The sequence below is a fragment of the Trichosurus vulpecula genome, chromosome 1 (assembly GCF_011100635.1).
Source record: "Trichosurus vulpecula isolate mTriVul1 chromosome 1, mTriVul1.pri, whole genome shotgun sequence".
NCBI classification, from domain to species: domain Eukaryota; kingdom Metazoa; phylum Chordata; class Mammalia; order Diprotodontia; family Phalangeridae; genus Trichosurus; species Trichosurus vulpecula.
The window spans coordinates 419,461,522-419,488,491 of NC_050573.1; the positions used below are offsets into that span (position 1 = coordinate 419,461,522).

The following is a 26,970-nucleotide window of genomic DNA, read 5'->3' on the forward strand; positions in this document are numbered from 1 at the left end:
ACAGCTAGTAAGTGTCTGGGGCCAGATTTGAGCTTGGAAAGATGAGTCTTCCTGACTCAAGGCTCAGCACTATCCATAGCACCCCTAGCCACCCAGAGTTATAATTGGAGTGGGCTACTTTCTAAGTACAGTGACACCTGGATGACAACCTCGATGAAGGAGCTGATTGGCACACACCCTCAAAAGATGCTGGTGACTTCATGAGAGGGAGACTTCTGATTACAAAGCCAGCAAGAAGGATATATAGAATCAGCTGAAATCAGCAGCCATTTCCATTAATCCAATTCAGGATGTTCTGATCCAACCCCCAGGTTCCTACAGCGTAGGACCCTGCTAACCAAAAGCAACAAGCTAGACATTGACCTAGTGCAGAGCTGATCCAAAGCTGCCTGCTTTGGCCCAAGACAGAGAGAGAGAATATGCTGTCCTGCCTAACTGGCCTTACACAGGGCATCTGCCACAAAGGTGAGAAAGCAGGAAAACAGAAAATTAACAGTAGAACAAATTTTAAGACTTTGTCTTTAAAGTGAGGTGGAAAGTTGGTGTTTAGGTGAGGGCTACTCAGAGTAGGAGACTAGAAAAATAGTATAAGTCTGCCATCTTAAGGGCTTATGGACTACATATGGGATTTAGAGGGACAGCTAGATGGTGCAATGGATAAAGCACTGGGCCTGGAGTCAGGAAGACCCGAGTTAAAATCTGGCCTTAGATACTGACTAGCTGTGTGACCCTGAGCAAGTCACTTAACCTTGGTGGCCTCAGTTTCCTCATCTGTAAAGTGAGCTAGAGAAGGAAATGGCAAACCATTCTAGTGTCTTTGCCAAGAAAACCCCAAATGGGGTCACAAAGAGTCAGACATGACTAAATAAAAACAAAATAGGATTTAGACCTCTAGACATGATTTATGAACTAGGAATCTAATTGATTGCTATCTTTTAGACTTGAATGAATTCCTTTGAAGTGAAGATCTATTTTAGCAAAATTTATATAGAAATACTGTTGCAACAATCTACTAGCAGCTGCTGTGGAGGTATAAGAGCCACCAACAACCAGCACACAGAAAGCTGCCAACACAGGTTCTTTGATCTGCTTTACTAAGGAAAGTAATGTTAAGGGGTTAACAATCTCAGTTTAATTGAACATACAAATATCGTTCACTTAGTTCAGGGGAAAAAGTCAGCACCCTGAACTTCAGAGCAAATACAAACAAATTACAGACATCAACAGACAGACCTTGTCTGATTCAAATCTCAATGCATAGTTACCAGGGTTTAACAAAGTCCCAACATCTGGTTTTACAAGCTGAAGAGCTCTTAACTACAGCTGCTCAGAGTCTCCACATCAACATACCTCCAACAGTGAGAGCCCCAAGGGAGAATGTCAACCTCTGGGTTTATATATCGTGTTCAGGGTCAAAGGTGAGTCACACATGTTACTCACCCACGTGACCTAAAAGTGTCATGAAAATGCGACTTAAACACACATGGTCTAAAAGCCTCTGATGCCACAAACATGTCACTCAAACCCATGTAAACTAGGCTTTCCCTTGAGGCAAGGAGGTCATTAAGGATTCCTAATTTAATCAAGGAAACAAAGGTCAAACTCTTCAAGGGCACTTAATTGAATAAGTGCTAAAAGTCCATCTTAATAACCAATACAAATACATAAATATGTCTTATAATAATAATAATAGTAATATAGCTAACATTTATATAGTGCTTACTATGTGCCAGGCACTGTGTGAAGCTCTTTATAATCATCTCCTTTTATCCTCACAAAAACCATGGGAGGTAGGTGCTATTATTACCCCAATTTTACACATGAAGAAACTGAGGCAGAGGTTAAGTGACTTGCCTAAGGTCATACAGCTAGTAAGAGTCTGAGGTATATGCTGCCGGATATTGGACCCTTCTCAATTATTGGGGTCCAGTAACTGGCAGTCCCATCCTCTCCCTGGTTATTGCGTTATTCACCCAATACCAGGGAATGCAATGAGACAATGCCAATCTCTAGGGTTCTCAAAGAGCTGTTGCCTCTATTCCCAGTTCTACCCTTGTGGAGATGGTAGCTGCTGGCCTCTAGGGTGATGTTCATCCAGTAAGAATCTTGACTCAAGCTTCTGCCCACTGGGAAAACACTTTCTTCTTTTTCTTACCATATTTTCATTCAATAGACCGCTATTACACGAACATAGCACATTGAAGAGGTCTATGTGCATGACTCAACTGTATAGTTTTTAAAAAATTCATGACTGCTGTGTGACCGTGGGCAAGTCCCTTAACCCCAATTGCCTCACAAAAAAAGAGGAAAAAAAGAATTAATTCCTAACATACAAAATTTATGACCAATGAAATAGAAGAAATATAATCAAAACATATTCTGTAATGGGTGACTGGCCAATGAGAGGATGAGCATTATGCTTAGCTTAATGCAGTTCCCTACATGGACTTTGGAACATGGATAGGTATTGCATGACTATTTCTGATCTGTTTGCCAAAAATGGAGGAAAGGCTTCTCAAATGGTTTCTGAAATGATGACCTTATTTTTTCTGTTTCCTGGCTGTTTTTAAGTAGTATGAGCTAATACAGACCTCCAAGAGGTAAAGGGGCCTTTGTATGACCCTCTCTCACTCAGAGATAGTATGAAGCTGCAAACATGTGAACCTACTGTTGTTGAGAGAAATGAAGAAATACTGAAGATGGGCTTCAAAATCTCTTGGGCTTCAAAAGTTTGGAAGTCCATACAAGAGTTTGTCACTATTTCAGTCCCGAGGAACAACCAGAACCCTGAGGGGGAGATTGAACTGGTCTCATTCTGGGAACCTGGTTTGTCAGGGCAGGTAGAAGTTGGGATAAAGTCCCTCAGAGATTAAATGAGCTAGAAATGGACGCTTATTTGGGACAAATATTGGACCCTTCACATTTGCAAGAACCCACTGAAGAGATTCTCCACATGGGACTCTTTATTGGATTTTCTAGTTTTCAGGACCCTCTCGTGCCTCTAATGCCATTTTCTGGATATTCAATTCCATTATGTTCTCCCTAATATCAATAACAACTTATAGTTAACATTTAGGTTATATCATCAATACTCTTCAGTGATTAATACCCCAATCAATCAATCAATAAGCATTTGTTAAGCTCCTACTATGTACCAGGCACCATGTTAAGCGCTGGGAATACAAAAAGAGGCAAAAGCTATCCCTCCCCTCAAGGAGCTTACAATCTAATAAGGGACTCAATGTGCAAACAGACATGTACAAAGCAAACTATATACTGGATAAATAGGAAATAATTAACAGAGGGAAGACATTGAAATTAAGAAGGGTTGGGGAAGACTTCCAGTAAAAGAAAGGATTTTAATTGGGAATTAAAGGAAGCTATAGAAGTATCTTTTAACCAACTAAATCAAATCAGTTTTATCAAGGGATTTTACTGAGATGTTATCTCAAGAATAGAAGTACAAACTACTTTCTCAGACTAGAGCACATTCCCCATATACCACCTTGTCTGAGCTCAGTCTTAAAGTGTTTACTACAAAGCATTTATCCCACCATTTTCCTTTCTGATTGTGGCATAGATGATGGATGAAGTCCCTTTAGATAATGGTATGTCAGCAGTTTGGTCCAGTTCACTGCTGGACTGGATCACGTAGGTGACCTCTTCAAGCTGTGAGGGTGACAAACTCTAGTGTGGACTTCTGATATTTCAAAGTTCACAAAGCCACATCCATCTCCAATACTCCTTTACCCTTCTCGGCAACTGTAGGGCCACATGCTAGTGCTTTCATACAGTTGCTCCATTTCAGCCTAGAAACGCTGCTGAATACATCTTAGGACCCAATGTTATATCCTTGGGACAGACATGGGGTTTGGTCAAGACCCAAATGGGTAAGAATTCCCCAAGTCGCCAAAGTAGTGACCGGGTTTCCTGAAACACTAGAACCCTGACTACCTTAAACTGTGTGAGCCAAGTAGAATCCACTCATTCAGTGCATGGGATCCTTTCACATGATTTATGATTTCTCTTTCCACCATTCCTTGGCCCCTGTGTGGACCTTGGTGCCTTAGATCTTCTACCTCTTTTATAGTGATTCATCATCAATACTTGTACTGTCAACTGAGCGGGTGAGGTCAGGACCCGGCAGGGGCAACGAGGACAGGAGCACATTTAGGGGCCTGCAGAGCCATGGTGGTCTTCTGCAAACAGGACTCTCAGCTTCCCCTATAATGGAGTGTGTTTGCCGTCCTGAAAGAGCCTTTGTATTCACATCCAGATGCCTCTCTCTTTTATAGGGTGAAAATGGGTTAGTGAGTGAGTCTCCAGGCTTCCCCTGGAGGTGGCTGGTGGAACACGATTCCAAATTCTAAGTGCAGTTTTAGCAGGAAGTCCAAGCTGGATGTTTTCCAATGGAGGGCCCTCAGAATCCATGGTGGAGACAGGGTTGGTTGGAGAAGGGGCTCTGATTCCAGAGGCCAGTCAGTGCTTCTGGTCTCTTCTTTCTGCCCTCATGGATTTGAAATGTTTTCAGTAGAAAATCGGCCTTACCGTTCAGACCACAGCTTGAATTTAAGGCCCCACGTGCCTCCTAAAGAGGCATACAAAATCTGACTCTAGAGCTGGGTTCCTGCTGAACCTGCAGACAACATGTGAATTTATACAATGGATATATAACTTTGGTGGTGAGTAGCTGGTTAGCACAGCTGTGCCTCTGCCTTATCTAAATAAGATCCCAACTTCCCTGAGGACAGGAAACCATGTGTTCTTTATGTAGGGCTGACCTTAGGGCTTAGTTAGGAGGCCACCCAAATACCTACTCGGTATGATTTTAGCATCACTTGGAAGCTCCCTTTGGATCTCACCTTTCCTCCTCTTCCTTATGATGCCTGGAACTCTACCATTAGAAATTTAATCTTTTCACTCAAGGCTTCCCCCCATAAATATAGGGTGGGGGGGGTGGAGAGGCTATAAAGGACTTTCCTTCCAAACATCTTCATACCTACCTAGCCTCCCATCCTCCCAGGAGGACATCACATTATGCTTTATAAGTCACTTCCACTTTAGTGTGAATGAAGCATTAGATACTTTCCTAAGACCTAGTTCTACTAGGGGCATGGGGAGGAGGCATGAGAAGAGGGATGGGGAGAGGCAGGGCAGGGTCGAGAATACGAGTGGTGCCTTTGAGGGGGCAAAGAGGTAACAAAGAAGGGAGGTTGGGAAGATCCGAATATCTATTTTGACTATTTAATAGTTTTGCTGCCTGCATTTGGGTCTTCCTCCCTCCCTAACATCCCATTTCTTCTGGTTTGTGCAATGCGAGCTTTGAAGCAGTTTGCTGGATGCCGAACAAGCGATGCTTTAGGAGGCCGACACTTTTTGAGTTTTCTTGTATTTTAGTTCTCCAGTGCATTGAGGCTATGCAGGTGCACCGATCTCAGGACCACCTGGAGATACAGTGGCAGACCTCAGCTGCAGAAGTTGACAGATGGGTAATTGAGTGGTACCCAGACTTGGAGATGGAGAATTTGGAAAGATCCTGGGAATTTGTTTCACAGACCAGGAACTGGACAGGAAGGGCAGGTAACCAATGCCTCACTCTTCAGTTCCTTGTTCAGGCTGATACTTAATTGTAATAATTAAAAAAATCTTAAACTTTGTCTGCAAAAAAATAAAATGTTTAAACACTGTTGATTGCATTCAGCTGAGTGTGCAACGGCAAAAAGTTGTGAAAGCTGCTTGTTTTTATTCCTTGAAGGCTGAGCCAACAGGGAGCTGAGGGGAGTTCATTTGTACTGTGTCTGCTGATGAAAAGGGTTTGAGGCAAATTTTATTTCCCCTTTACTTGGAGGTTCTGCCTCCCTATGCCAAAATAGGAAGAAGAATAGGGAATAAGCATTTATTAAGCACCTACTATGTGTAACACACTGTGCTAAGCATTTTACAAATATTTTACATTTTACAAATATTATCTCATTTGATCCTCCTGCGTGATAGGTGTTGTTATTATCCCCATTTTATAGTTGAGGAAACTGAGGCAAACAGAGGTTAAGTGACTGTGCTAGTAAATATCTGAGACCAGATTTGCACCTTTATCTTCCTGACTCTAGGTCTGGTGCTCTATCCACTGTGCCACTTAGCTGCCAACAGGGAGGGCAGAGCCTCCAACAACCAGGACAATATTTGCTGGGAATGGTGCTGCCAATCTGGGGCTCTTCAGACATGTGCACTGAACCCAATCGTCCAACTAAACCCAGTGAAATCATTGATTTTGTCTAGGAGGAAAGAAGATGAAGACAGGAGCTCATCAGCCTATCCCATGGTCACTGTGTTGTTGAGCAAAGGATTAATTATCAGTTTGTAAGAGCTATTATCTTATGTTAGAATTGTAGGGATTGAAGCTGCTTAGAAATGATCTGATTTGACACACATGCCCCCATTTTATAGATGAATTAACTGAGGCTTCAAAACCAAATCCATGATTAAGTGGGTCATTCTTGTTTTGAGTGGGTCCTTTCATTCTGAGAAGTCTTAGCTCTCCCTTCTTAAATGGAGAGCATGATTAATTACTGAAGAAATAGGAAGCCTCTTTGCCAGGTACAAGGCTTCACCCATTTCCGTTAGCGAAACAATTTATCAGAAAATCAGCAGTGGGATAGAACATTTCCAGAAAGAGCTGGAAAAGACCTCAGAGCTCATCTTTTAAGGAAACAAACTGTTTAGAAGTGTGTGTTTGTGTGTGCGCGCGTGTGTGCATGTGTACAGGAATATAGATAGATGTGTATGTATATGTGTGTATATATATATATATGTATGCACATGCATTCATGTATAATAAAAGGGACAGGATCTGTGATTTAATTGTCATAAGGAACCTTAAATGGTTACCAATGCAAGTTACCATTTTCTCTGTAAATTATAATCTTAGAGAGGCTGAGAGGTTAAGTGATCTGTCCATGGTCCTATGGCTAGGATACATCAGAAGCAAACTTGAGGTCATTGCTTCTTGATTCCAAGGCAGTCTCTCCAGCTACTCTGCCATGTTTCCTCTCCTAATAAATCTAGTAAACATGAACAAAAACAAATAGTCAAACGAACAAAATGGTTAAGTATGATCTTATATAAAACTCTTATCATTTATTGGGAGTAAAACCAAATGAATTAGTCCACAACAACTGAGCAATAGATGCTTCAGGGTCAATCTGAAGATCCACTAGCCTAGGCAGCCAGGTGGTACATTGGGTTGTGTGCTGGATCTGGAGTTGTGATGATCTGAGTTCAGAACCTGCCTCAGATAGTTTTACTAGCTGAGTAACCTCAGGCAAGTCACTTAAATTCTCTCTGCCTCAGTTTCTTCGATTGTAAATAATAGCAACTACTTCCCAGGGTTGTTGTGAGGGTAAAATGAGATAATAACTGTAAAGTGCTCCATCAACCTATATATCCATGTGGCACTATGTAAATGCCATAATAATATATAAATGTGATAAATATAATATGTATTATATAATTGTTACAATATAATTCATATAATGATTCATATAATTTATTATTATCAATTATGATTATTACTACTACTACCCTTAAAATTCATCAAGTCTAATCCCTACAGTTAGCAGAGGAGGAAAATGAAGGCCAGGAAGGTTTACGTGTTTGCCCAAGGTCAGCTACTCTGTCTCCAGACTCCTGTTAAAGGATGCTGTCTATTCAGCCATACCGTGAGCTTACATGTGTGTTTTTCTTTTTGCAGACAACTTTGTACCATTCCAGTGTTACAACATCTCGGTGTATCCAGTGGTGGGAGTTGTTGTTGGCGTTCCCCATTCCATCCAGGCTTATTTCAAAGAAGGGAGTATGTATGAACAGTACAGTATCCCTGGCTTTTGTAGGGGTCAAAGTACATCTGAGACCCTTTCAATAAGGGGTCAAGGAAGGCACACTCCATAGCCCAGTCACTACCTCTTTCGTTGCCTGGCCTTTCACACTATGGACCTGGATTGAATAATCCACGTCAGATAGAACAGTGTGGTCAGTCCTATGCTTTGGGATGGTTAATTTGGCCTCTGTGTGGAGGATGAAAATGAGAGAGACAGTATGGGGATAGATTTTGACAGAGGAGATGCTCTTAGAGGTAGAAGGAACAGAGTGAGGCAAAGATCAGAGGTAAGAAGGCATAGGGTATTGTTGTGGAGCTGTGAATGGTTTAGTTTGGCTGAGCACATTTAGGAGGAGGGGATGAGGCTGGAAAGGTTGTTTGGGACCATATTATGGAGGGTCTTGAATGTCAGGCTGGGTTTGAATTTTAGTAAATAAGATGAGCTTTTGAAACTTTTTGAGTGGCATGATTGGATTTGTCTTTTAAAGTTAAACTTAAAACATTAGTTTTTTTGGAACCAGAGTATCATTATAGACAAAACTATATGCATTTCCCTCCAAATATAACACTGATCTATATGAATTTAAGAACAGTCTTTTAAAAATAGCTGTAGCTTTACTGAAAGGTCAACCTCCAAATGACATGGAATGAAAAGTTATCAAAATATAAAGAAGAACATATACATACATACATACATATACACACATATATTACACATAGGCTCAAGAAGCATCTGTCATTCTCATTATCCCATCTGCTCCAGAGGTGTCAGTGATCCTACAGAAGATGAGTTCATATCCCCAAACTTTTATTTAATTACGAAAACCACTCATTTTATACATCTGCATAATTATCCATATATGACTAATGGTAAAAGAATTCTAGCAAGTTAACCTGTCTCCAGACCCTTTCTACACATGCTTCATTGAACAGGATGAGAAGGATGAGATGGTGGTGACTGACAATGATGATGACATTGATACTTATTAAAGCCTGGCACTAAGTACCTGCCACTGGGCTTGTTGAATGTAACCAATCTTGTTTTATCTCTGGATGAAGCCTATGAAATGACCAAGGTCCATGAGTGGAACCCAAAGGCCTTCTGTGGGTAACATCCACATGAATTCAAATGATAATATATCAACAGACAAGAGTCAAAAATGGCCAAATCTTGTGGGTCTGTTTATAGAAGCAGAAATTGACTGGGTCATTGCCACTAGAAATTATATTTCTATATGTTATATTTTATTAGATTATATTTTTATTAGAAGTCCAGACTTACTCATCAGTGTTGCATCAGTGCAAATCATGTGATAACAGGATGAAGTTTAATATCATCCTTATTATCCTTTCTCCTACTGATGTTGTCTCAAAGATGCTTTCAGTGAGCCTATATCCCAACACTCTTATTTAGTTGTTTTTTTTTAAAACAAAGCAGTCATTGCATTCATCTGCGCAATAATCTGCTGAACATTAAGCCTAAAATAGCAATAGTAGGATGCAAGCATTTTTATAGCACCTACTATGTGCCAGGTACTGTGCTAAGCACTTTACGAATATCTGATCCTATTCCTTTGATCTTCACGATAACCCTGGGAGGCAGGTACTAGTATTATTATGCCCATTTTACAGATGAGGAAACTGAGGCAGACAGAGGTTAAGCGACTTGCCTGGGGTCACGCAGCTAGTAAGTGTCTGAGGCCAGATCTGAACTCAGGTCTTCCTGACTCCAGGCCTAGCATTCTATCCATTGTGCCACCTATCTGCCAAGGCCATTTCTATCAGAACTATATCAGTTATAAGATAAGAAGAAAGATAACAATAATGATGATGACAATCACTATTATTATTATTATTATAATAACAACAATAATGATAGAAATTATGTAACATATCATTGTAGGGTACTAGCAACAGCACTTTGCACATATCTAGAAAGATACCATCAAGCAGCCAGAATTACGTGCTGTAAGCTCACTATTCTTCATAAACGAACACAGGACGAATCCTCCTATTACAAATACACCCCCTCCTTTTCAACATCCTTGAGAGTCAAACAAATGAACTGTATTGGAACCAGAGCATTATTACATCCTAACTGCAGCCTACAATTTCCTAGATACGACATTGACCCATAAGAACTTGACAATGGCATTTTTTAATAGCTATCAACATGCTGAATATTTATATGCTCCAAATTCTGGGAAGCAGAATGTTCTCAAAATAGAGAGATCTAGCAGAAGAAATTAAAACCACATGAGAATATGAAGAAGCCGATATAATCTTTGTCATCCTGTCCACTATAGGAATCGTTCCAAAGTTGCTTTTGGTGAGTCTATGGAAGATGATCTTGCATCCCAATACTTTCATTCAATTACCAAAAAAAAAAAATCATTTTTTTTTATTGACCTGTGCAATTGTCTGCTGAACATTAAACTAAAAAAACTGTTGTTAATTTGTCCCAGGGCCATTTCCATCTGAATTACACCAAACATTAAGATAAGAAGAATGAACGAATAACAAGAACAACAATTTATTGTCAATTCATTCACTATTGATCAAGGTGCCCCAAAGCAACGTTGTCAAACTCAGATGGAAGGGGGGCCCCTCAACCATACATAAGGATTCCTGGTGGCCACATATTGACTTAGAAAACTATACATTAACATTTGCTATGTTCTATTGTATTTTTATTTATTTTGTTCAATATTTCTCAATTACATTTCAATCTAGTTCCAGCAGCACTTGGGAATGTTACAGGCCTGTGGCCAGTGTGTTTGACACTTTTTCCCCAAAGCACCTTAACATTTATATTGCCTTTGTTGTTACAAAGCCTTTGACTCAGTCCCACATTCATGGTTTATTCATGTACCGCAAATATATAAAATAGAACCAACTATATCAAGGATGCTGGAATACTTGATGGCCACACAGAAAATTGTTCTCATAAAATATACCACCAACACAACAATGTCAAGAACAGTTGATATAAAACACGGAATTTTCAGGGAAACAGGTTCTGCCTAGCTTAAATCCATTATCGTCTCTCCATTCAGTAAAGCTAAATGTGGCTTCCAGATTAAACAAGAACACCTTATTGATTATGAATGGTATTGAGTTAATATAGCTCCACCAAAAGCCACACTGAACACCGTCTACATCTTGTGGAGTCTTTCTCCAGTATTGTTGAAATGTCACTTGGGCTCAATTAATGTAAAATTATTTTAAATATACCAAGGAAAAATAAAGACTGGAGGCTTTGCACTTCAATCTGAAGGCCATATTGAATAAATAGATGAAGCAATACTTCCAGATCCCTTGGTCTCCTCCACATAAAACACATTGAACATAAAGGTGCTGAGCAGGAAGGCAGGCTGAATATGTTAAGGGACTTACTGGCATCCTGAAATCCAAGCAGGACAAGGACATCATTAAAGCAATTACCACTAACATAGAACCAGGCTTGATGCGTACTTTTGGAACTGTCAAATAGACTAAAAAAGATTTGGAAATTATTACTAAAATAACCCATATGATCTTTTTCTTTTTTGGAGGGGGGAAGTTTGCAGGGCAATTGGGGTTAAGTGACTTGCCCAAGGTCACACAGGTAGTACGTGTGTCAAGTATCTGAGGCCGGATTTGAACTCAGGTCCTCCTGACTCCAGGGCCGGTGCTCTACTCACTGCACCATCTAGCTGCCCCTATAACCCATATAATATTAACAAAAAAAAAACCCACAGCTCATTTCTCTAAGGCATCTATAGAAAGAATATTACTTCCTCAAGATGACTGATGGACACTCAGTGTGCATCAGAGACGTTTACTCTTTGAATTTCATTAAAGACGAGAAGACACAGAATCATAGTAGTGATAACAACAATAGAAACTGTGCAACGTATCACTCCTAAAGGCCATAAAAGTTCTCTTGGTCAGTCATCTCTAATTCTCTGTGACCCCATTTTGAGATTTTCTTGGCAAAGATGCTGTAGTGGTTTGTTATTTCTTTCCCCAGGTCATTTTACAGATGAGAAAACTGAGATAAGCAGGGTCAAGTGACTCGCCCAGGGTCACACAACTAGTAAGTGTCTGAGGCTGGATTTGAACTCAGGAAGATGAATCATCCTGACTCCAGGCCTGGCATTTTATCCATTGCGCCACCTAGCTGCCCATAAAAGCTTAGCATCTAACAAATGCCTTAGAAAGATGTGATCAAGCAGCCAAAATTATAGACCAAGAAGTTAAGTTATCAGGCCCCAAACCTACAGAAATACTTTTTGAACAGATATCGCCTCTTTGCACGGGTAAAGGTTGGTAACAATTGCACATCATGGGATTTGTCAAATGCAACTGAAAATAGTTTACCTCCAGATGGACCTTGCAAAATAGAATCTGAGATTCAAGAAAGGAATCTAAAGACTCAACCAGCAAAATAATGATGAAATACCACTAGAAAAATGAATGAAGCATACAGATTTGTTGTGGAAATGAAGAAATTTATGTTGGTAATTCAAGACCGGGTCATTGCCGCCAGAAACTGCAGAAAAATTTTCCATAAGGAGCACAACACTTACCCAATAGCTGGCAAGATGTGACCCAGTGGCTAGAATCATAGATCAGAAGCTTACTATCTATCGTGGACTGCCAGATAACAAATCACCATACTGAACATACATAACTTCAAAATATCACAGACTGAGCTGTTGCCCACAATTGACCAGACATAATTTTGATCCATAAAAACTTAACAATGTTTTAAATAGATGTTGTCATAATACATATTCATAACCTCTAAGCTGTGTGGAATAAAAAAAACTTTCAAAATATAGAGCCCTAGCAGGGACTTAGGGGATGAGTGACTGCTCCATGGTCATATAGCTAGTAGACATGAACCAAGTTGGAACCAAGTCTTCCTGACTACAACTCTGGCACCATTGTCACCCAGCTTTAATCCAGTCTGATTCAGGTGTCCATCAGAAGCTTTTCTTTTCCCTTGAGGGTGGGAGCAGCAAATGTGGTAGAAAGTCAGGCTCATGGTGAATGAGTACTCACTGTTTGTCTTCCTGTCTTTTTAAAAGCCCCATTAGAAGGTCCACTGGCCAAGGCTCAAAATATCAGTGCCCAGAGAGCTACAATAAAATGGGAGGAGATTCCCAAGATCCAAAGGAGGGGCTTCATCAGTAACTACACAGTGTTTTATAAATCTGACCATGGGAAAGAATTTGGTAAGTGCACATATGGCTCAGCTGAAAAAAAAATCTTATTTTATTTCAACCAAGTAGTATGACTAAGTCAACCATGGTAGCCACCTTTATCTCTCTTCTTGGCAATGGGCTTTCTTGGTGGAGATCTGTTTCCTGAATGACATATAAACTTACTCCTTTAGTTAATTCATTTCAATTTAAGCTCAGTGAATATTGAGCTATGTGCTGGGTGTTGTGCTAGGCACTGTAGGGAGTAGAAAGGTGAAAACTGACACTGATCTTGCCCTCGAGGAGCTTGTACTAGAGTAGATAGGCTATGACATTTACAAGATTAAGTAAAATCCGAGATGGAATACAAGATTCCTAGATGCCTTTGAGGAGAACTGAGAAGGAAATATTTGTCTTTTGATGAACAGAATTAAAGTTGAGTGGGGTGAGGGGAGTGGGACTTGGGTACTTGGAGCAGAAATATTGATCATTTTCTCCAATGGGAAGAAGCACATTAAAGCTCACAATCCTGAAAGAATTTTAAAACTGGATAACTAGTTGGGTGTTGTTTTGGATCTGACCTGTGAATTTGTTGGTATAGGGCTAAACTTCGGCCTTGAGGCCACATGTGGCCTTCTTGGTGCAGCCTTTTGACTGACTCCAAGTTTTACAGAACAAATCTTTTTATTAAGGGGAATTGTTCTGTGAAGTTTGCATTCAGTCAAAGGGCTGCACTTGAGGACCTAGAAGGCCACAGGTGACCTTGAGGCTGCAGGTTCCCCATCCCTGGTATAGGGAATTCTTGGTCAAGAAACTCCCTCTATCAACATAGATCAGAAACTGTTCTACAGCTTCTGGTGTTAGGGAATTGTCCAGGGTCACAAAATCAGTCCATATCAGTCTGGACTTGAACCCAGGTCTTCCTGACCTCATGAGGCCAGTTCTCTATTCGTTATGCCTCTCAACCTGTAAAAAAATGTATAGAATTAAATTGCATGAACAAAATACAGTCATCTGATTGAGATTTAAAGTCTATTTCATCCCCACCAGTGAGGGGGGATCAGTGAGGGGATCTCCCCCCAGCCCCCAAGAGACAATGGGTCCACCATTCTAGACACCACACATAGATTTACAAGGGGACTAAGGTGATGCATTTTGTCCTTTTTGGTTGTCCTGCCCTTGCTGAAGCCCTGATACAGCCAATAACACTGTGATCTTAGTGATTCATTTACCTGGTTATATCAGTATGGTTATATGGAAGATACTTGTACCACTGTTCCATAGTTCTGCTTCTAGGTAAAGGAATAGCAGCTGGGTAATACCATCTATTCCTATAGTAGTTGATAAATTTCCATTCTTCAAAGCAGTCTCCTCTCCCCTTCTCAAGTTCCTCCCCATTCAGCTGACTGACATTTCCCTGGAGGCAGTGTGCCATAATGGAAAGAAGGCTGACTCTAGAGTCAAAAGAATCAAAAGATCTGGATTCCAATCCTGTCTTCCAATCCTGATGCTTAATGGGGGTGTGACCTTGGGGAAGTTATTTAACCTTCCTGGGCCTCTGTTTTTTCCTCTGCCAAATGTGGAGACTGGACTAGATGACCTCTAAGGTTCTTGCCAGCTTTAGATCAGTGATCCTTTTGTTCTCTGCCTGACAAGTCACTGTCCTTAACAGATGGACATAGAACAAATATTGTTTGCCCAAACTCTTATTTCTCCCTCTAGCTCCAATCCAGTTCCTGGGTGGTGGGTCTAGAGGGGCAAGCCCTGGCCTCTGGACCCTGACTGGACTAGGAACAGCTCTGGAGACAACTAGAACCTGCAGGGATACTTTTGAGTAAGCTTGGGGTCTTCTTTGGCTAAGTACCTTCAAGTCACTTGTTCCATTCAGATACAAGTCAGAAATGTACTGGAGCAGTCCAGTGGAGTATAAGCTCCTTGAGGGCAGGGACTTAACATTTTGTCTTTATATGACCGGTGCTTACTATCCTCAGGCTTATTCTACCACGTACAGAATATGTGCCTAATAAATAAAAGCTTGTTGAATGGAATTGAGTTAAACAGTCCCCAAACCAACTTGACCTCCTGAGGATTGACCAGTGCTTCCACCCTTTTCCCTTTCTTTCCCCTACAGAACTGAGTTTGAAGCTGACTAACGTGAGGGGAGGAATCACTTGTCTTTGCTTTCAAACCTTCCCCAGAATAGCAGAATCTCAGAGTTGGAAGGGACTGCAGGCTGTCTAGTTTAGTCCAAACATCTCCGACAATTGGTCCTCTGGCATTTGCTTCAGTGAGGAGGAACCCAGTATCTGCTGAGGCAGCCCACTATACCTTTGGACCGCTCTAATTAATATAAATTTTTCCTTTACCTCAAGGAGCTTCTACTGATCACTTGGTCCTCTGGGCACAAGCAGAACGACAATAGTAACTAATATTTATAAAGTGCTTACTATTTGCCAGGTATTGTGGTAAGTGCTTTACAATTATTACCTCACTTGATCTTCATAACACCCTGGGAAGTGGGTACTGTTATTTTCCCAATTTATGTTATCTTCATTTACAGATGAGGAAACCAAGGCAGAGGTTAAGTGACTTACCTAGGGTCACACAGCTAGTAAGAATCTGAGCCTACGTTTGACCTCAGGTCTTCTAGACTCTAGCCCACACTCTCTCCACTGAGCCCCCTTTTTGCCTCCTTTTCTTTTCAGGCATTCTCTTTTTTTGTCCCCACTCTAATCTGCCCCTACTCCAAAATCTCCAGGGCCGAGTTAGAAATCTGGGAAATTGGGGCATACAGAAGAGAGATGAGGTGAACTGGTTTAGAATCCAGAGAGTCTGTGCTCCTGGTTTAGTCATCAAAATGTGCCATTATCAGGATCCCTGGAAGAGTGCCAGATGGGACTTTAAATTACTTAGATCTGTCTGTTAAAATTTCATCATATCTTTTCTTACAGCTAGGACAGTCAATTCTCGTATCTTGCAATGTGAACTGGAGTCCCTGGAAAGCAACACCCAGTACACTGTCAAGGTCATGGCAAACACCGTGGCTGGAGGCAAGAATGGAACAAGTTTTAATTTCAAGACTTCATCCATTGGTGAGTAATTGTCAAAGGGAGTGCTTCTTTTCATCAATTCCCTTGATATTCTGGACTTTTTGTTCTTCCAGATGAATTTTGTTATTGTTTTTCTAGCTCTGTAAAATAATGTTTTGGTAGTTTGATTGGTATGGTACTGAATAAGTCATTTAATTTAGGTAGAATTGTCATTTTTATTATATTAGCTTGACCTACCCACGAGCAACTGATATTTTTCAAATTATTTAGATCTGACTTTATTTGCGTGAAAAGTGTTTTGTAACTGTGTTCATATAGTTCTGGGGTTTGTTTTGGCAAGCAGACTCCCAAATATTTTATAATATCTACCATAACTTTAAATGGAATTTCTCTTTCTATCTCTTGCTGTTGTACTTTGTTAGTGATATATAGAAATGCCGATGATTCATGTGGGTTTATTTAATATCCTACAACTTTGCTAAATTTGTTTATAATTCAAGTAATTTTTTACTTGATTCTCCAGGATTCTCTAAGTATACCATCATATCATCTGTAAAGAGTGATAGCTTTGTTTCTTCTCTGCCTTTTATAATTCCTTCAATTTCTTTTTCTTCTCTTATTGCTAAAGCTAACATTTCTAGTACAATGCTGAATAACAGGGGTGATAACAGACATCCTTGTTTCACACCCTACCCCCACGTTATTGGAAATGCTTTTAGCTTATCCTCATTACATATAAGGCTTGCTGATAGTTTTATATTGATGCTACCTGTCATTTTAAGGAAGACTCCATTTATTCCTGTGCTCTCTAGTGTTTTTAATAGGAATGGGTGTTGTATTTTGTCAAATACTTTTTCTGCATCTATTGTGATAATTGTATGATTTCTGTTAGTTTTGTTGTAGATATGGTCAGTTATGCTGAGAGTTTTCCTAATATTGAACCAGCCCTGCATTCCTGGTATAAATCCTACCTGCTCATAGTGTATTATCCTCAAGATAAGTTGCTATAATCTCTTTGCTAATATTTTATTTAAAATTTTTGCATCTACATTCATTAGGGAAATTGGTCTATAATTTTCTTTCTCTGTTTTGGCTTTTCCTGGTTTAGGTATCAGCATCATTTTTGAATCATAAAAAGAATTTGGCAGGACTACTTCTTTACTTATTTTCCCAAATAGTTTATATAGTACTGGAATTAGTTGTTCTTTAAATGTTTGATAGAATTCACTTGTAAGTCCATCTGCCCTGGAGATTTTTTCTTAGGGAGTTCATTGATGGCTCATTCAATTTCTTTTTTCTGAAATGGAGTTATTTAAGTATTTTATTTCTTCTTCCATTAATTTGGGCAATTTATATTTTTGTAAATATTCATCCATTTCACTATGATTGTCAAATTTATTGGCATACAGGTGGGCAAAATAGCTCCTAATTATTATTTTGATTTCCTCTTCATTGGTGGTAAATTCACCCTTTTCATTTTTGATGCTGGTAATTTGGTTTTCTTCTTTCTTTTTTTAATGAAATGAACTGAAGGTTTATCTATTTTATTGTTTTTTTCATAAAACCAGCTCTTAGTTTTATTAATTCAATAGTTTTCTTAATTTCAATTTTATCAATCTCTCCTTCAGAATTTCTAATATGGTATTTAATTGGGGATTTTTAATTTGTTCTTTTTCTAGCTTTTTTAGTTGCATGCTCAATTCATTGACCTCTTCTTTCTCTATTTTATTCACATAAGAATTTAGAGATATAAAACTTCCCCACTTTCACTGCACCAAAGGGAGTGCTTCTTGATGATGACCCCATTTCTTTCCAATAATATATGCTTAGCCTGGGATTTCTTTAAATATATCCTATGATCATTACCTTTGAAAAGGCAAGAAAAAAGAAAACAAAACAAAGGGTTATTTTTTTTTAATATGGAAAGAGCTATATTGCATCCTGTATGCTGATGTTCCAGAGTAGGATGCAGAAAAATGGCATGCTGCTATGGAGACAATTATTATTTAGGGAGAACTGGAAAATTTAGAATTGAGTTGGGAGTTAACAGCCAATAAAGCTACACTCACTTTATACCGCAAATTAGATCGAGCAGGAGTGACCATTCTTTTTTTTTTTTTTTGGAGGGGGGAAGGCAGGGCAATGGGGGTTAAGCGACTTGCCCAAGGTCACACAGCTAGTGAGTATGTCAAGTGTCTGAGGCTATATTTGAACTCAGATCCTCCTTTCTCCAGGGCCGGTGCTCTACTCACTGTGCCACCTAGCTGCCCCTAGAGTGGCCATTCTTAACATCAGTCTTAACAACAAACCAAACCTCGAGACTATCACCAAGTCACAAACATGGATTCTAATATCAGGAGAGATGAGGAACCCTTGCTTATCATAGAATCAAGACCTGGAAAGGACCTTAGAGATCATCTAGTCTGATTCCCTCATTTTACAAATGAGATAAGTGAAGCCTAGAAATTGGAAAGTGATTTGCTTACAATTAGAGCTAGGAAGTAATGGAGGCAGGCCTTAAATCCTCAACACCTAACTCCAATCCATCATACCTGACATCATACAACCTGAGTCACAGAATGCAATGTAATTTAAGTTATGGTTAATTTTTTTGAGAAAACCATATAAAATTGCCCATCAGTTCTACAAATAAGAATAGAAAATGTAAAACTCTATTCAATAAAAATACTAAATCATTCAGAGCAAATATACTTTATTTCCATCTTCTTGCCGATGACAAGGAGATAGAACTGAAAGAGAAGAAGACAGGATAAAGGAAGCTGGGAGAGACAGAGAGAGTGAGTCAGAGAGAGGGGGGAGGGAGAGACAGAGAGAGACAGGGAGGGAGGGAGAGACAGAGAGAGAAAGAGAAAGAGAGAAAGAGGGAGAGAAGCAACATTGTTGTATACCACTTCTTAAGAGACAAAGTTCTAATTCATTTATTAACATTAAACTTTTAAAAATGCAGCTACTCTGATGAAAAGAAATGGGTAAATATTGCTGGACTTTATTATTTAAAAATGTTTTAAATTCCTGCCCAAAGCTTGGAAATACTAAAATTATCATTTTCATTGGAGAAAAACTTTTTAACCTTCTACTCTGTAAATAAGAAGGGTTGCATCTACTTTTATTGGGGAAAAATGTTTCCTATTTTCATGGAGTGACATACCCTTTCTTGTGGCAATTTAGGGAATTTCTGTATCGTTGCTTATGCCTGTTTTTAAAAAATTGTGATCCTAACAGACATCACCATACATGATCATTTCCATAAACAAAGAATAACCAGAAAAAGAGACCTGTATGTGAAAATTGAATTTCAATTATTTATAGCCAGCTTTTAAAAAAAGAATGTAATACATTTAATATTATCTTACTTGTCTGTTTGCTAAAGACACTTACCATTAGTTTGTATTTGCTCAACTGTAGGCAAAAATGGAATCCCTTTTTGGTGTTTGTACTAAGTGCCAGATGAAATTAAGCTGAAGAACAAATCAAGTTTAGGCCTAGATTTGACTAACTTAGCTAGACTTTGTTGACAATGTTACATGTTATGAAAGATGGTTAACAAGGAACATATGTTAGTTTAACTAATGGATTGCCCCAACGGATCAGCCCTCCTGGGAGGACTGGCTTTACTAAAGAAGCAGGGAAACTCTCTTTGCAATGAAATATTTTTCTCTTTTTCTTACAGATATAATTGAGTTTGTGCTTATAGCCTCCGTCATTGGAGGTGGTCTTTTTTTACTTGGAATCCTGGTGATGGTGTATAGTCTCACCAAACCCAAGTAAGTATTTATGTGTGTTTGGCAAATGGGGAAGAGAGAGTGGTGTAAAGAAATTATTTGTTATCATTTTAGTTAGAAAATTTCACCAGAAGCTTAACTGGACAAGAAGAAATTGGTTTAGCCACTGGCCTTTTTTCTGGGTGTGCTGTAATAATTTCTATATTTTAAAAAAATATTTGGCACTTGAAAAGCACCAATAGACACTAATATTTCAGTTAATAAGCATTTATCTTCTCTCCTCCCTCCTTCCTTTTGCAGAGCAAAACCAAATATTTAGACAAATATACATAGTAAAACCAAGTAAATTCCTACATTGGCTATGTCCAAATAACAATATCTCATTCTGCATCTTGAGTCCATCACCTGTCTGTCAGGAGGTGGGTTAACAAACTTCATCATTAAAAGTCATTAAACTGTGTATACCCTCTGACCAAGAGATACCACTCTTAGGCCTATGCCCCAAAGAAATCAAAGACAGTGGGAAATGACTAATAGGTACAAAAATATTTATAGCTGCTCTTTTTGTGGTGACAAAGAGCTAGAAACTAAAAAGGTGCCCAAAGGGAAAATGGCTGAACAAATGATAGTATATTAACATAATGCAACATGAACACTTCTATATACGAAGAAGAGCAGAAAGAAGGTTGTGTATGAAATGGCAACATTTTATTATATACAGCTTGGGGTTTTTTGAGGTACATAACAAATTCAGCATGTTAGTTTCAAAGTGTCCTGTTGCCCAGCACAACCCTCTCTAAGGGCCAAGGAAGCCCTTGGTGGTCCACCCTCTGCTACTCTGACCATCTGGGATGATTCAGAAAAGGCCAGAGATGCCCTTGCATCTCTAGAGAAGAGTATTTCATAACACCAAGGGACCACAGAAGCATTGACTCCTTCCCTAAAGTACTAATGTGAATTAAAGTGGGGGTACAGAGACAAGAAAGTTGGGATGTTTTTAAGGGTGAGGAAGGATACTGACAGGTCCAGTTTGAGACTTGAAAAACTCATTTACCTGAAAGTATTCATAGATTATAGAGTTAATGTGTGATCCATATTAGATTGGAGGGTTATTTGCTTCGCCTTTCCTCAAATCATATCACATGAATCTCTGATGCTGCTGCTCAACCTGACTGACTCTGAGGGCCCAGTTCTGTTTAGCTGGATCCATATGGTAACTAATCCAGTACAACAAATGATGACGTACTAATGAATACGAGTTCCCCTGTCTTCAGTTATCGCAGGCATCCTGCCTGCTTTGGTTGAGTGGCTTAAATACTGCATAAACTTGGACAAGTTTCTAGTTTCTCCATTTCTCATGTTTTTCTATCTCCAGTAGGGATAGTGAATCAAATAATCAGTCATATCTATGGATCCCATCTCTCAAGATTTGCCTTTAGAGCAAGAATTTGCTAGGGAAAGTAATTGCAGTTGGTTGAAAATGGTGTATTGGTCAGCATCTTAAACCACAACAAATTCCAAATGGATTAATAATATAAATGTTTAAAAGAAGCACATGATGAAAAAAAAAGAAGAGAATAAAAGGTTGTCTCTCGCATAATTGTGGAGAGGGGAAAATGCTTAACGAGCTGTGACTTAGAGGAAATTATGAAGGACGAAATAAATGATTTTGATTATATAACATTTTTTAAAACTTGTGAAGAAAAAAAACAATGCATCCAGAATAAGAATAAAAAAATACAAATTGGGTAAGAATATCTTTGCCTTAAACATTTCTGATAAAAATCTGATATCTATAATTTAATGAATTGAGACACATTTATAGGAACTTTTGCCCAGTGATAACTGGTCAAACAAACAGGCAGTTTTTACAGGAAGAAACTATCAACAGCTAGTCTAAAAAGTGCTCAAACTCTCTAATTATTAGCTAAATGAAAACTAATGCAACTCTGAAGTGCTATTTGGCAAAGATAGAAAAGGATGATAAAATCCACTGCTGGTATAGTTGTGGGAAAACGTTCATACTAACTTACTGTGGAACTATCAACTGATTGAATTGTTTAGGAAAAGCAATATAAGGTTATACAATAAGAATAACAAAAAATGTTTATGCCTTTTGATCCAGATCTCAACACAAGACTTATACCCTAAACTCAGCATGGGCAGGGGGAAAAATATAAAACCTCACCTACTTTTCTTTCTTAATGACAGGTTGAAACGACTAGTTTGTCCAGAAATCCCCAATCCTGCAAAGAGCAAGGTGGTCCTGTGGCACGGTGACAGTTTCAATGTAAGAGGTCATATGTTTATTCCTAAAATCACTCCAGCAGCTGGGGCTTCAGGGAAGGAGAGGCTGAGCAAAGCAGGCTGGGACAGTGAGCTGAGATCTGAATGACGTTTATATGATGAGGATCAAAGTGGGAAGATCCTTGTGAGAAGTCAAGTAGAATAAACCTTTCAGATAGATACACCCAGCCTCAAAGTTTAGAGGGAGGAGCACCTGTGGTATGTCTGAGCATAAACTTGGTGCTTTGAGGAATATGATAAAATCGAAGGCACAGTTTTGTCCTTATGGTCCTGATGTTCCAGTTAAAGAAAGAGAGAATGCTAACATAGGAAACAAGTTTGAGAACTGATTGGGAGCAGTTTGTAATTGAGGGTGATTTAACTGAGGGCAGACTCGGTTTATAAATATTGAGCAAATACACAGACTTCACAGGAAGGAGCCTGGGGGATGGAGCGTACAATGGCACCATAGACTGACCCCAAACCGTGCCATACAAAGACAGGTTGGAAGAACTCAGAGTGTAGTGACTCAGGAAGACAAGTCTTGGATTGGGGGTAGTGGGGGTGAGAATTGGCTGAGAGATGGTGTGGAGACAGCCTAGTGCCATGGAAAGGGAAACTAGGTTTCGAATTCAAGGGTCTGAGTTCATAATCTCGTTTTGCGACTTACTACCTGTGTGAACCTAGGAGGGTCACTTTCCTCCTCTGGTCTTTAGTTTTCACATCTATAAAATGATAGGATTGGATTAGATAATCTCCAAATTCCCTTTCAGTTCAACTGTTATATGAAAGAAGGATGAGAAGTTGGATGACCACTTCTCAGGCAATATTTTCCAGGGATTTCTGTTCAGGTGAAGGATGGATGAGATGACCTCCAGCTTCCCCTGTAGCTCTGAGAATCTATGATGCCAGGGCTCTGATTTGGCCCATGTGACACCAGAGGGCAGAATTAGGACCATCGGGTTGAAGTTATGGAAAGGCAGATGGAGCTCAAAATAAAGAAACTCCTAACAACCAGAGTTGCCCAACAAAGGCGTGGGGTTTCTGGGGAGGGGGGGGCATGTGGCTAGCCCATTTTCTGAGGTTTATGTCTTTTCAAAGGAGTAAAAGTTGGGAAAAAACCCCACACCTTAAAACAGCAACTGGTCCACCTTCCTTTTTGCAGATGAGGCAGCTAAGGCTCAGAGAGTTACTTGCCCAAGATCGCCGAGTAAGCAGAAATAAGATTTGAACGCAGGTTCCCTGATATTTCCATTTGATCACACTTTGTTCAAGGCAGAGGCTGGATGACCACTGGGTAAGGGATGCTGTAAATGGAATTCCTGCACCAGGAGAAAAGACTGGACTAGATGACCTCTGACATCCTTCCTAGTCTTAAAATTCTAGTCTGGAGCAGCAATAGCTAACATTTGCACATTGCTTTAAGGTTTGCTGGGGCAGCTAGGTGGCGCCACAGTGCATAGAGTGCCGGGGCTGGAATCAGGAAGACTCATCTTTCTGGGTTCAAATCTAGCCTCAGACACTTACCAGCTGTGTGACCCTGGGCAAGTCACTTAACCCCGTGTGCCTCAGTTTCCTAATCTGTAAAATGAGCTGGAGAAGGAAATGGCGAACCACTCCAGTATCTTTGCCAAGGAAACCCCAAATGGGGTCACGAAGAGTCATATACAACTGCACAATAACAAATTAAGGCTTGTCAAATGCTTTATGTGTATTATCTTATTTGATCCTTATAATAAACCTTTGAGGTAAGAGCTATTATTTTATAGAAGAGGAAACTGAGGCTAGGAGGTTAAGGTCACACCAATAAGAACCATTTGAAGCAGGATTTGAACTCAGGTCTTCTTGATTCCAAATCTGGCATTCTATCTCCTTTTTTTTTCCCTTGTTGATCAGGATTATAGTAAAATCTCAATTAAGTAGGAATGGAACTTTCATTAAAAATTTGTTAGTCTCGTTTCTTGCCAAAGGGAACACAGGGTACTGATAGCTCTTCTAGCTTAGTAGAAGCAACTAACTTTTGTACTTCATTAGGAAGAATAATTAGTTAAAATTAGGAAGCTACCAAACGTGCTTCCTTCCCTCAGTGACTTTTCCCCGAGCGAACTTCTATGAGAAAACCCTGGGTTTTTTTTTCCCCTTTGGTGGCCTACCCGAAGGTGCCTTGGAATGACCCAGAGTCTTTGGGGCCTCATGTCCTGCAGTCCGCGTCCCCTCCCTGAGGTTTGCCCTCCACTGAATTTATCTTAAGAAGTTGATTTGAAGGCGTCCTTATTGCTGCTTACCCCTGAGCACATTTTTGTGGTATCCGACCTGGGTTCTGGATAAGGAGATGTCCTTTATTACGAGAGCTGGACTCTGTTGCCTGCTTTCCCCCTTCTTAAGGGTTGGAATTTCCCTTTTAGTTGGTATCTTTTAAATATCAAAAGATGATGTTTGAACAACTAAGTTATTCTGAGGATCATATTCAGTATTTTGCTCAGTATTATTGTCAAGTCAACTACAAAGGATCTAGGGAGGAAGAAGCTATCCACCCTCAGAGATAGAACTGATAAACAGAAATATGCATAGTAGGGTTTTACATATCTATCTATAGCTATGTCTTTACCTATCTATCTATCTATCTATCATCTATTTATCTATCTATCTTTATCTATATCTGGTGGCTTTCTCTAGTGTGTGGTGGGGCCAGAGAGAGACAGTTTACAACTTAAAGTGTAAGCAAAAAGCCCTAAATTTAAAAAACTTGATGTTCAAATCCAACCTCAGACACTTGGCACACTTACTAGCTTTGTGACCTTGGGCAAGTCACTTAACCCCAATTGCCCTGCCTTCCCCCCTCAAAAAAAAAATTTAATGTGAGCAAAGAGGTATTATGATTTGATGGTTAAAGGGCTGGATGGACGGTCAGGATATCTGGACTCTAGACAAATTTCCATCCCTGGTTTGCTAGGTAACATTGGACAAATCTTAGTAGAGTGCAAAGTGTGCTAGATTTGGAAGTCAGAGGACCTGAGTTCAAGTTTTGGCTATTCTGCTTAGTAGGTGCGAGACCTTACACAGATCACTTAGTTTCTCTGGACCTCAGTTCCTCATCTATAAAATGAAAGAGTTAGACTGGATGGTTTCCAAGGGCCTTTCGAAGTTAAATCTATGACCTATAAGTAACCTTGGTGCTCTGTGTCTCCATTTTCGACCTGTAAGACAGGGCTCAAGCAATTTTGTGAAGATAATTCCCAGAATCTTTTTGAGCTTTCTGGAACAAATGACCTATAGATGTACAATGCATAACTTAGTGGACTAATATATACCACTTGTTTTCTACAGTAGAAGCATTTAGAATGGACCAAGAGTAGTTGAGAGGGAGGGGGACAGTGGGATGAGAAAGGAGACCGAGGTCTTTTTATGTGAGAGTATTTTAGAACTTACCATTACCAAGCTCTTTGTCCCATGTGGCATCCAAGTGACTGTTGGTGGTGGGGTGTTCCTCTTTCTTTTGATAGTCCAAGCTTCATCTCGGAGAGGTCCAATTCCATGGCAAGATGAAGGCAGTGGATGAGAGGATTCTAAAGCCATACTTGTCTTCTTCTGGTGACTTGGTCGACAAGTTAGTGGTAGACTTCGAGAACTTCCTGGACAAAACTGAGGTTCACAGAATAGAAATGATGAAGATGCAGGAAAACATTTTGAGTGGGGAAAAGAAGAAGTACGTGAATTCTCCATATAATTTTTACAGTCCCTCAGGAAAGGTTTTCCAAGGCCTTCCAACTTCAGCTTTGACTTCATTTGAAGGAACACAAGAGCAATGTTCAGAAAGGTCAGATGAGGAAGCCGAGGAAAGACCCTCCCAGAGGCCAAGTGGAATTCTGGAGCCAGAGCAGCAACCCTGGGAAGAAGCCGGATTGAATCCATATTTGAAAAATTCAGTGACGACAAGGGAATTCCTCACTTCTGAGAAATCTTCTGATCCAATCAAGAAGAAGACTGAAATATAACTGTAGTCTGGGTTTGTTTTCATTTTTGTTTGTTTTGGGGAGGAGTAACAGGGTAGAATGACCCTTAATTAGAAGCAACGTGTTTGAATGGGCTTCTGGGTGTTGAAGTGAATAGAGTGCCAAGCCTGGAGTTAGGAAGACTCATTTTCCTGAGTTCAAATCTGGCCTCAGACACTTACTAGTTGTGTCACTCTGGGTAAGTCACTTAACGCTATTTGCCTCAGTTTCCTCATGTGTAAAATGACCTGGAGAAGGAAATTGCAAACCACTTTAGTATATTTGCCAAGAAAACCCCAAACTGAGTTACAAAAAGTCAGACACAACTGAACAAGAACAAAATTAGAATGGGTCCCCTCCTTATTAGCCACAGACTTAAGTAGAGAAATATTTGTTTCTTTCCCAGTTCAGCTTGTTTATGGGTTCAAGGACTAATTGCCTTCCAATGCATCTGTACACATAGTTTTATGCTCAGTTGGCAGTGACATATATAGTATAGTGGGTTTGGGAAGGTAGAAGTATCAGGAAACTTAGATTTTTCTTTTTCCCCTGCTGTGGAACAATTCGGTTTGGTTTCCAGGCACTAGACTCCTGCTTTCTCTTTAGCTAAAATCCACTAAGAATATTTGCTTTTTGCATCTCCTGTCATCAGCTTTGAACCTGATACCAGACTTTGCTAATTTCCCATCAGGACCAGTGATGATGATGATAACGATAATAGCTCACATTTACATCGTGCTTTGAGGTTTACAAAGCACCTTAAATATTATTTTACTTTATCTTCACACGCTGGGAGACAAGTGGTATTTTTCTCCCCATTTTACAGATGAGAAAAGT

The 26,970-nt window shown here is 39.7% G+C and overlaps 1 protein-coding gene across 1 annotated transcript in view; it reads left to right on the forward strand.

Annotated features, from left to right (window-relative positions):
* IL31RA (interleukin 31 receptor A) overlaps positions 1–26,236 on the forward strand; it is a 64,573-nt gene extending 38,337 nt beyond the window's left edge. The window contains exons 8-14 of the mRNA XM_036740924.1: positions 5,398–5,580; positions 7,748–7,849; positions 12,949–13,095; positions 16,014–16,154; positions 19,804–19,897; positions 22,067–22,145; positions 25,645–26,236. Coding sequence (XP_036596819.1) covers positions 5,398–5,580; positions 7,748–7,849; positions 12,949–13,095; positions 16,014–16,154; positions 19,804–19,897; positions 22,067–22,145; positions 25,645–26,136 — 1,238 coding nt within the window. The 3' untranslated portion in view covers positions 26,137–26,236. The remainder of the gene's footprint in view (positions 1–5,397; positions 5,581–7,747; positions 7,850–12,948; positions 13,096–16,013; positions 16,155–19,803; positions 19,898–22,066; positions 22,146–25,644) is intronic.
* The last annotated feature ends 734 nt before the right edge of the window (positions 26,237–26,970 follow it).